At 31.7% G+C, this 11,582-nt stretch overlaps 1 protein-coding gene across 1 annotated transcript; it reads left to right on the top strand.

Annotated features, from left to right (window-relative positions):
• Positions 1 to 3,123: 3,123 nt before the first annotated feature.
• LOC140989481 (subtilisin-like protease SBT4.3) lies at positions 3,124 to 6,382 on the top strand. The gene is made up of 9 exons (XM_073458673.1): positions 3,124 to 3,288; positions 3,401 to 3,492; positions 3,618 to 3,864; positions 3,940 to 4,441; positions 4,526 to 4,620; positions 4,993 to 5,211; positions 5,295 to 5,406; positions 5,486 to 5,699; positions 5,793 to 6,382. Exons 1-9 carry the CDS (start codon positions 3,164 to 3,166, stop codon positions 6,329 to 6,331), a joined length of 2,145 nt encoding a protein of 714 aa, XP_073314774.1. The 5' UTR covers positions 3,124 to 3,163; the 3' UTR covers positions 6,332 to 6,382.
• The last annotated feature ends 5,200 nt before the right edge of the window (positions 6,383 to 11,582 follow it).

Below are 11,582 nucleotides of genomic sequence, written 5' to 3'. Positions count from 1 at the left end.
TTTTTTTTTTTTTTTGTGTTTTACTCGAATTTCAAATATTAAGGTATTGGCCTGGCACAACGGACCAATAAAAGGACGTGATCTCGAGTTCAAGACCTCAAGTTTGTAATTATCTTCCCCAAAATATATAAAAAAAAATTCAATTATTTTTCATTGATTTTATTACTTTAAATTTGTCGCTAATTACCTATTTTAACTTTGAGAGTTGTATGTATAAACTAAGATTCTAAGGTAGTGTTTATAAGAGCTCGTTTTAAGTGCTTTTCAACTTCTATATATAATTTCAAAACATTTTCTCAGCTAGAATTCTAGAAACTTAAAATCACTTCAAATAAGCTTTAGCAAACACTATCGCAGTTCTTCATGATGGGCAGACGTTGTGATTCAATTAATTTAATATCTATTATAAAAGTTAGAATTTAATTTGATTGTGTTATTAAAACTTTGTCCTTGTTTTTGGGTTTGCTTTCATTGTGAGTTTCCTTGCTTATTTTGGGTTTGCTTTCATTGTGTGTTATGACTTTTTTGTATTTATTACTTGTTAATATTATTATAATGCTCATTTTATTTATTACCGGATACATGAAACGTTTCCTTGTGGTTGCGTTTCTTCTTCTTCTTCTTCTTGGATGAAAAAAGGGCTAAAGATCTGGGATTGAACTGGGTCTTTCCCCTCACAAATAGTTTATATTGTATATAATGCAAATTTATATGTTTTGATTTATTTTTTCAAAAAAAAAAACAAACTAAATTGAAAAAAATATTACCAGAAACATATATATTAAAAATAAATAAATTAAAATTATATTAAATAAATTAAAAACAATTATTGATTTTTAATTCTTTAAAATAGGAGATGAAGTTTAAAAATAATGGAGTTATTTTAGGTAAAACAATAAAAATCACCATCCGCACCAAAATTACACTACAAGAGTAGTGGTCACATCGAATGAGTGATCTCTAAATAGGGAACGATAATTTTATAAAACGTCGCTACATTTTCTCCTTTTTTGAAAAAAAAAAATGAAGTCGTAATTTTTGCGATCAATTATTAATATCCGGTCTCTAATTTGAGACTGAAAGTTATAAATCAGTGTTTAATTTACAATCGAATTTTATATTTGGTCCCGATTAATTTTAGCCAATATAAAATACATTTAGTTTGTGACCGATCTTTTAAAAATTGCGACCAAATTGAATATCAATCTCTAATTAGGAACAGAAGTACTATACATCCGTCACTAATTATTTGGTGATTTATTTGTGCATGGATTTTCAAAAGTCTTTTTATATAATCAATAATCGGAAATACACATCGGCATCTGATTATTTTGGTGATGATCCATGCATGCAGTGGAGATCTCAGCCCTCCAGAGTTTGCTCATCATGGCCTTGCTGCTCATTAGTGTGATTATTTTCGAGATATAAATGATTATTTAAATAATTGAATATGATATAGAATGGAAGTTGAAAAATAATATGTTGTCTCATTGATTGAGACTGTGATTAGAATTGCGATTAAAAGAAAAATCATAATTTTGTCACTTAATTATGATGAAAGGTAGGACATATTACGAGTTTTTTTAATTTATTTCCGTTTATACATACCTTAAATTCTTTAATTTGAGTTTATTTATGATAAATAAATGTACGGCTGGGGTAGTCAGTAAAATAACATTGGTCAAATATTTTTTTTAAAAATGAACTTGTGTGTATTTGAAAACACTCAAAAACATTTGGAGATTGTCATTTTTTTTTTTAAAAAAAAAAATGAAGTTTGACCATGGTTATTCTCCCAAATATCCCTTGTACTACTTTTGTTCGATGTCATTATAATTGTCCATCGACATCAATAATTTTTTTATGATGTGAGAATTCGTAGCCGCTACTTTTCAGTACGCATTTTGTAAATCAATGGGAGAACGCAGTAACTTGCAAACTACACTAGTCAGGTAAATTGGATTGGGCAAGTTGTGTGCGATAGGCTCGCCCCGATAAGGTGGTAGTAAGATAAATCGAAATCCTAACTACTGAATAAGTACTCAGCTATTTTTTTTTTTTACTCAGATACCACTTGGAGGCTGCATCAATAATTTTTTAAACCATGTGTGAAGTTAATTTGATGATTTCTTTAATTATTTGGGTAGGTTTCCCGTTATAAGATCTCGCGGATCTATAATAATTAGATGAGTTGATCTGATCCATACTCGGAGTGAAAATTATATTTTTTTGCATAAAAATAAATACTTTTTCACGAAGGGGTCGGATAAAAATTCTTTCTCACAAGATTGACATGTGAGACGATCTCAAATAAGTTTTTTTGAATTATTTTCACTCTTCATTGCATTTTATCTTGATTCACATTTTTAATTTGTTGTTAATTCAAATAATGGATATTGGATCCTCTTTTTACCATTTATATTTTTTTTATGTTGTGTTGGACTTGGATAAAAGAATTTGAGACGGTGACTTTCAAATTCTCTAACTTGTTTAGATGGACAAAATTCAAGTTGATTTCAAATTCACTCTACATCATATTATGTAATTTTCAATAGTAAATATGATATATTTCAAATATATCTAATATGAGTGTTATTTGAAATCTATTACTCAAATCCCTCTTCAAGTCAATTTCATCAATCCAAGTATTATCTTAATATATTATTGTTGGTGTTGTAATAAAGTTAAATTAGAGAATTTACCCAATGTCCACCAGAAAGTAGCGGAGATGGCCGATGGATTCTCGTGTCATAAAAAATAATAATAACAAAATCAAAACATATTTTTTGACAACTAAGTAACGACCATGAAATCTGAACTGGAAAAAAAAAACCCAAATTTAGTCAAGCCCACATAAAATCAAGTAAATTCACCAGATAAATCAGCATTATGACTTGCAAAAATAAAAATAAATATTTTGAGAATACATGTGATCCAAAACAAAATACATTTATGTCAATGCAGAAAATCTTAATCAATTAGTAAAATCAACCCCTTCAAGCCAGCGAAATTTTATTCGTTCACTCTATTTAAGGAGCTCAAAAAACTAACAGAGACATTCACAATCAAAACTCGGCCTTCCAATCCTTCAAGAATGTCCGGGCTGCGATGTCTCATTAATCTTTCGTCTGTTTTATTTGTTCTTTGTGTTTTGGGTCGGATAATGGATTGCCATGCTTTCGATCAAGAAAGGAAGATTTACATAGTGTATATGGGACATCTTGGTGAGAACGAAGGATTATTTTCGACATACCACTCGAACATGCTTCATGATATTGTTGATAGCAGGTATCGTAAATTTGTGTAAGATTTTCCATAAAATATATATAGGTATAGGATTCCAAGGAAAATATAAAAGTTTTCGCTTGTATTGTTCCTAATTTGTTCTTGTATCTCGAAGGTTTCTAAGTCAATCATTAATCAGAAGTTATAGGCGGAGTTTCAACGGATTTGCTGCCTATCTCACACATGAAGAGCAGGAAAAGTTGGGAAGTAAACTTATATATGTTCTCTCAATTTTCACATATTTTGCTTTCTTATTCCTAATGCTTTGCATTGAAAAGAGAGAATGGATAGGTAACATGAAAGCGTATGTAATGTTTCAAAATGAAATCCAGGTAAGGAAGAAGTAGTATCAATTTTTCCTAGTATAGCTCTTCATCCACAAACAACAAGATCATGGGATTTCACGGGACTCAAGCAAAATGCTCATCGAAATCCAACTGTCGAGAGTGACACGATTGTTGGGGTCATTGACACCGGAATATGGCCCGAATCAGAGAGTTTCAGTGACAAAGGCTTCAGCCCTCCTCCCAAGAAATGGAAAGGAGTGTGCAAAGGAGGACAAAATTTCACCTGCAACAAGTAATTAAATTCCCTTTTCTCACAGTCATGTCCTGCATATTCTTGAAAACTTAACAACGCATTTTGTGCGTGCAGCAAACTAATTGGAGCCCGGTACTACAACTCCTTTAAGCCGTCGGGGACTGATTCAGCAAGGGACATAGAAGGCCACGGATCTCATACAGCATCAACAGCAGCTGGGAACGTGGTTAAAGATGCCAGTTTTTATGGCATTGCAAATGGGACTGCAAGAGGAGGAGTACCATCAGCTAGAATCGCTGCATATAAAGTTTGTCACCCTGATTTTGGGTGCCAGTCTGCAGATATATTAGCTGCATTTGACGATGCTATAGCTGATGGAGTTGACATCATAACTGTGTCTCTTGGAAACGCCGAGCCAGTTGTGTTGGAGAAGGACGTGATTGCCATTGGATCACTTCATGCTTCACAAAAGGGTATTTTAGTTGTACAATCAGCAGGGAATTCAGGGCCTGGACTGGTTGCAAGCACCGTTCCATGGGTTTTCACGGTTGCAGCTAGCATTACTGATAGAGGTATCATCACCAAAGTGGTTCTTGGGAATGGAACTACAATTACGGTACGCGTGTTCTTAAAAATATTAGAATCATTTCTAAACTTCTAAGCTCCGGCCATTTTGATGAAAGTTTACCTTGCCTTACAGGGAAAATCTGTCAATCCTTTCGACTTGAAGGGGAAGAGTTTTCCCTTGGCATATGGGAAAGAAGTAACGAGCACATGCGAGGACAAATTTGCTAGGTTAATTAATTACAGGGAAAATAAGTTTTGTTCTTAAAAGTTATCCAATTTTTGTTTTGATCCGATAAGTTATTAAAATTTCGTTTGGTACTCTAACTTTTATTTTTCGATGATTTTGATCCAATTGTTAATATATCATTAAAACAATTCAGTAATTTACGGTGTCATGTCAGTACTCTATTGAAATAAGACTGAAATTTAAAAAAAAAAATCAAAGTCAGTGTACTAAACTAAACTTTAAAAACTGAGTGGATCAAAACTCAAAATAAAGAGTCCTAAAAAGTTATTTTCTTTTTATTCAATTATTAAAATTCTTACCACTGTTGTAACAAAACACAGACATAATTTAAATTTTCTGTTTGAAAATTTCAGGGTCTGTGATTTAGACTGTTTAGATAGAAGAATAGTAAAAGGCAAGGTTGTGCTTTGCAACGAATTCGACGGCATGGAAGAAGCTTTCAGTGCTGGAGCAGTTGGTTCCGTCGTACCGTCAACAGACTCACCTGACGTTTCCTTTGTTGTTCCCTTTCCAGCTTCTGGTTTAAGTCCGCAACGCTACATTGACTTACAAGTTTACTTCAACTCTACAAAGTAAATCCCTGTCACGTCTCGTTTTTCAAATTTCGAATATATTGGGTATGATAAATGTTTTACTAATCGATAATTCAATGCAGAAATCATACCGTCGACATACTCAAGAGCGAAGTTGTGAAAAATCTTAATGCCCCTTCTGTTGCTTCCTTTTCTTCAAGAGGCCCTAATAAATTTTTTTCCAATATTTTGAAGGTACATAGTACAAACTTATGTAATTACCGTATTTTAAGAAAGTATATAAGATAACATAGGAATGGTATTGTCTATGCAGCCAGATGTAACAGCCCCAGGAGTTGAAATTTTAGCAGCATTTTCGCCTTTGAGTTCACCTTCAGATTATCCGGAAGACAAGCGATCCGTAAAATATAGTATTTTATCCGGGACATCAATGTCTTGCCCTCACGTCGCTGGTGCTGCTGCTTATGTAAAATCATTTCACCCCAAATGGTCGCCTTCTGCAATCAAATCAGCTCTCATGACAACCGGTAATCCATGTTCCATTTAGTGAAATTTAAAGATGGTAGTCTCCTCATTCATCTGTATGCTAACTGATTTTTTTTTTACCTTTCAAATCATAGCATGGAGAATGAATGCCACCAAGGATCCAAAGGCAGAATTTTCTTACGGAGCAGGCCATATTGATCCTGTCAAAGCTGCTGACCCTGGCCTCGTGTATGAGATTTTACCCGATGATTATATCAAATTCCTTTGCAACTCTGGCTATGATGCGTCAACGCTCAAAAAAATATTCGGAATAAGCATCCGCTGTCCAGACAAGAAAACTTCCAACGACTTGAATTACCCCGCAATAACTTTTCGGTTCGTTAGCCCAAGTAACGAGAGTGCAACATTCTCAGCACAATTCAACAGAACAGTAACAAATGTAGGATCCGAAAAATCGATATACGAGGCAATTACCAGCAGTAGTTTGGATTATAACATCATCGTGAAGCCTAGCATTCTTAAATTTAAGGCACTCGATCAAAAAAAATCATTTGTAGTCACAATTAGTGGGAAGTTAAGTTCTAAGATAAAGTTAATGTCTGCATCATTGGAGTGGTCGGATGGCGTTCATAGTGTCAGGAGTCCAATCGTGATGTTTTCAAGTGACTTATAGATCAATTTGTATATACACTAATAAATGTTTATTGCATGAATAAGACATGCAGGCATGTATTTTTTGTATCGTAAAAATTTCTTTGAATTCTTACATTAAGGATGTTGAATGCCTTGTCTTTCCTTAAACTTACCTAAAAAGATAGAGCGCATACATGGGAAATCTCGGGCAGTCGGGCATAATAAAATAACTCAATATCATCGCCTGTGTAACTAAATTTAGAAAATTGAGCCCCAACACGGTGTCCGAATTTGTGAATATTTGACCAATGATTAGGGGCTCGATTCTCCCTACCAATCAATAACTTCTTAGATGAGCTTGTCACATAGGATTTGTCCAGTGTGGTTTAACTAGCTAGTGTGATTTGCAAGTTCTTGTGTTAGCTAGAAATTTTACGTAGTGTACACTAAAGGGTAGTGGCCACGTCATAAAAAAAATTAGAAAATTGATTTAAAAATGTAACCAAATTAAAATATCTAATTTATTTCATACACTAATAAATTTACTTATTTAAATACATACATAATTTTAAAAATAAAATTATAATTGATATGCGGTAAAATAGGCATCTTAGTAAAATTTCATACAAAATTTACCCTAATTTGAGATGTGTGTACTAATTGAATCAATAATAAAAGTTTCTATATCAATTTTCTCCTCTCAAAAGGTCATGCGCCAAAATATTTTTTTCTTAAAAACAACTAGGGAAAATAACCAATATAATCATCTACGTTCTCATGTTTTCTGTTTTGATTCTTTAATTTGTTAAACTTGTGCTTTATTTTTGTAACTTTGTTTTTTTGCTGGTTTCAGTGTCCTAATTTATCACCTTTTGTTCATGTATTTGACTCAACTCTGTCCGAATTCTCATTTTTGGTCTGCTAATAGTTAAGTACAACAGTGATCCAGTAAAACTTCTAAATAAAGATATCAATCTAAGGTCTTCCTTTCATATTTGTTCAGTTTGATTGAAGAACTCATAGGTGTGTAGATAACATAACAGTTTTCAATACCTATTCAATACCAAACTTTTTAGAGGTTTTTTGGTATATTTAGCTTGATTTATGAAGATTTCATCATCAAGCTTTCTGACTTGTAATCCAAGTAAAAATTTCAGTTCGCTCATCATATTTATCTCAAACTTGTCATGCATCAGTTTAGAAATCTTTTCACACAGTTTGGGGTTATTTGACTAGAAATGATATCATCAACACATATTTGAACTAATAGAGTATATCACCTTTTATGAATTTAAAAAATCTTTTCAACAGTACCAACAACAAAGTCTTAATAAGAAACTTATACAAAGTGTCATACCAAGCTACAAGGGATTGTTTCATACCATACAAAGTTTTATCTAATTTAAACACATGAACATGTAAAACTTGATTTACAATTCTAAGAGATTGTTCTATATAAACTTCTTCCAGCAATGAACTATTTAAAAATGATCTTTTAACATTCATTTGATAAACCTAAAATCTTTAAAGTCAGCAGAAGCAATAAATATCCTAATAACTTCTAATACGCTTACAAGAGCAGAGGTTTTATCAAAGTCAATTTTTTCCTTGTCTATATCCTTGTGTAACTAATCTTGTCGTGTTTTTAATTATTGTACCATTTTCATCTATTTTGTTTCTATAAACCCATCTGGTATCTATAATAGATTGATATGATGGTCTAGGAACTAAATGTCAAATTTTGTTTCTATCAAATTGCTTTAATTACTCTTGCGTAGCATCTATCCAATTAAAATCAGCCAATGCTTTATTTTCTTAGGTTCAATCTGAGAGATAATTGCAACATGCATGAATTCATCAATCATTCGTTTTCTAGTTCTTAAATGAACATAAAGGTTACAAATGACCAATTCAGGTGAATGCTTTTTATTCCACCAGAAGAATGGTTCAAAGGGATTTGTATTAGGAACTGGAACTTGACTTTGAACTGGATTATCTTGATCTTGAATTGGATCAGCTTGATCTCTTATATTGTCAATAACTTCATCAGCTTGAATTTCTGGCTCACAACGTGGATTATATGTTCTTCTGATATGAATCTCATCATCAATTTTAGACTCAAGATTAATACATTCCAATTTGTCACTCAGATCATTTAATTGTGCAATGTGTGCAATAATATAGGATTCATCAAAGACAACAATAACTGATTCTTCAACATTTAAAGTTTTATTATTGTAACACAACGATAGGCTTTGTTAACAGATGAATATCCTAAGAATATATCAGCATCCGATTTGATATCAAAGGCAATTAAATGATTTTTATCTTTATTATGAATAAATTAAGTACTTACAATCAAATGCTCAGATGTATGAGATTTCATGTTTATTGATATTTCAGATCTCATTTGGTGTCTTTCCATTATTCTTGTTGATCATCGATCTGTTCTGAGTGTAGCATATCGTGTTTACATCTTCTGCCCTGAAATGTTGAGAGATACCTAATTGAGCTAACATGGTTCGAGCTAATTATTTAAGTGTTATGTTCTTTCTCTTAGCAACTTCATTTTGATAAGATGATCTTGTAGTAGAGAACTCATGTTTAATTTCATTATTATCTAGATAAGTTGAAAGAAATTTGTTGGTAAACTCAATTCCTCGATCACTTTTTATCTGTTTGACAATTAGGGTTTTCTCATTCTGTAGACGCTTCAGGATCTTTATCAATTGAGCAATGGTCTGATATTTGGAATTCATAAAGATGACCCAAGTAAATCTTAAAAAGTCGTCAATAATCACTAGTGTATACTTCATTCTCCTAAGCTCTTCGCATTTATATGAACAAAAAAATCCATATGAAGTAATTACAAATATCGAGCTGAGGTAGTACATTCTTTGTTTTTGAAGGTTGATCTAACTTGTTTTCCTATATGACATGCAGAACCCGACTTAGAACTCTCAAGGTGCTATATATCCAAGTTCACAATGCATTTTTTTGTTTTCCTGATAATAGGCTGGCTTATCTGAACTTAAGTCTCTACATGTTCATATATTGTGATGGATCTAAAAAAATCTTTGAATTTATATTTGCATTTGTTCAGACACAACTGAATACTTGTTTCGGAAGAATTGCAATCATTATTGTCAAAGCTTGAGTCTGTTCTGTCAATTGCTTTTGACTTCATGCAAATTTTCAAGTGAAATTGAAGGCTTCGTCCGAGTGTTGACCAAATTGTTCAACCTATGATTTTCAATCATTATAACTTGAACTCCAAATCACATGTTCTCATTTTCAGCCACTAGTGTACTAACTTTTATCTTTAGACTGTCTATCTCATTAGATTGAATACAATCTGATTTGCTGAACTTATATGTCAAACACTTTTTGAGTGGGATTTTCTCATATCTCCTTTGTTGTAGAACACGTTTTAATTTAAATGGGCATATTTTTATCTAAAGTTTTATAAATACTATATTTGGCCACATTGTCCAGATTAACATTCTTCTTATCTTTGGCAGTCCATTTCATTTTTTGGTTTTTCTATCATTTGTGGAGCTTCATCTGATATGGCTACGAGAGTGTTTGCTTTTCAGATCTTCATGAGTCCATCTGTTATGACGTACCAAATGTTATCTTCTTGAGCTGACATGTGTGCCAACATTCGAATTTTTCAATCATCATATTCTTCTTTTCAAAATGTAATAAACTTATTAAAAGAAGCCATATGAGTATATAAAATATTCAAAGATCAGAAAATCCCGTTCTGATACAACTTATTTGGATTGAAAATAAGTTTAAACTGGGTTAATAAACTTATTTAAATCTTTTGACAGATTTTGAAACCTTTATGCCGAGTGAGCATCTGATGTTAATTTTCCAATCAAAATTAGTACGTCGAACAACTAAACTGATAAAGTGCATACCATATCAATATACAAAGAAAATAATAAACTCAGATAAAATCAGAACATATAAGTAAGTGACTAAAAGTAAATAAGGGCAAGAGTTTGTTTATGGAAGCTCGAAGACAAAACTTCTACGTATCCTTTTTTGTTTTTAGAAGAATTTGACTAGAAGATTTGATATGCACAACTCATTGTACAAACCCACTTCAACTTGATTCATCAATCCTATTGAACTGAAAATCCTAGAAACTATCTAAACAACTCAATCTGATCAAAAATTTTTTTTTGACAGTTACAATGATTCTCACAAAAAAATTAAGCTCGTCAATACAAAATATAAATGAGAACAAATGAGTGTTCTGAATGATCCTTAAATGATATGGTAAAACTATTTAGCTTGTGCAGATTGACTCGAAATAATTTCAAAGTGCAATTCTTCGTAAAGTTCTCTTATGCGTCCATCTTTATATAGATGTTGATCCAACGTTCATAAATATGGACAATATTCACAATCATACTGGGTGCCCGAAAATTATGCAGAGAACGTCACGGGTCCTTTGTCGTTTTCCCAAATATAGTATTAGCCAATTAAATTCTTTTGGACACTAGCTGAATAAGACAACCTACATATACTTTAATCTATTGTTTAGAGAAAATCTGTCTTTGCTGATTGAATTCAAATAAACACTAGGAGATAATTGATTGACACATTCCGAGAATGTTTTCGGATCAGTCCAATGATTAGAACAATTGCTCTAGAATTGTCTGATTCAGCTGAATACATTTTGGACTGTTTGAGTAAGATCAGATCAGTACTTATATGTTGTCAGGTTATCATATCACTTCTTGATACATATCAGTTCAGTTTAGCATTTCTCATTCCAATACTTCAGATAAGTATAATTCTTGACAATTTTTCGATTAGTTCATTTTTGTTTTGTTGTAATCTCATAAAAACACATCAGTGAAGTTAAGTTATAATTCAAATCAGATAAATTCCTTGAGTTATCTGCATTAATACAATTTAGTTGAATTAGTTTAGTTTTATAATCACCAAAACTTAAGTCCAAATTTTTTTCTTAATAAATTGATTTCAAGTTTATTTCCGTAAAATAGCATATCTTTAATTATTACAGTCATATCTTTATCTATATTTTAAATTCAATCATAAATTTTTTCTATATTTTAAATTACTATGTTACTCTTAGTTAAAAAAAATATGGAAGTCATTAATTTGAAATTTTTAAAAAAAAAAAATCAGATATTTAACACGTAATGCATAGAAAAGGGACGCTAGTATTAATGATATATATAATATTGTGCAATAACTTGATTGGGTTCCCAATTAAATACAATTATTAAAATCAAACTAATTTAATTTAT

This window comes from Primulina huaijiensis, chromosome 12 (genome assembly GCF_012295235.1).
Source record: "Primulina huaijiensis isolate GDHJ02 chromosome 12, ASM1229523v2, whole genome shotgun sequence".
Classification (NCBI taxonomy): Eukaryota; Viridiplantae; Streptophyta; class Magnoliopsida; order Lamiales; family Gesneriaceae; genus Primulina; species Primulina huaijiensis.
The sequence above is the reverse complement of the archived record's forward strand: the minus strand, read 5'-3'. Positions and strand labels throughout refer to the sequence as shown.

Coding starts and splice junctions, on each gene's coding strand:
- LOC140989481 (XM_073458673.1), top strand. CDS start 3,164: ATGGATTGCCATGCTTTCGATCAAGAAAGGAAGATTTACATAGTGTAT. Junction 4,442..4,525: donor GGAATGGAACTACAATTACG/GTACGCGTGTTC, acceptor CTTGCCTTACAG/GGAAAATCTGTCAATCCTTT. Junction 5,700..5,792: donor ATCAGCTCTCATGACAACCG/GTAATCCATGTT, acceptor TTCAAATCATAG/CATGGAGAATGAATGCCACC.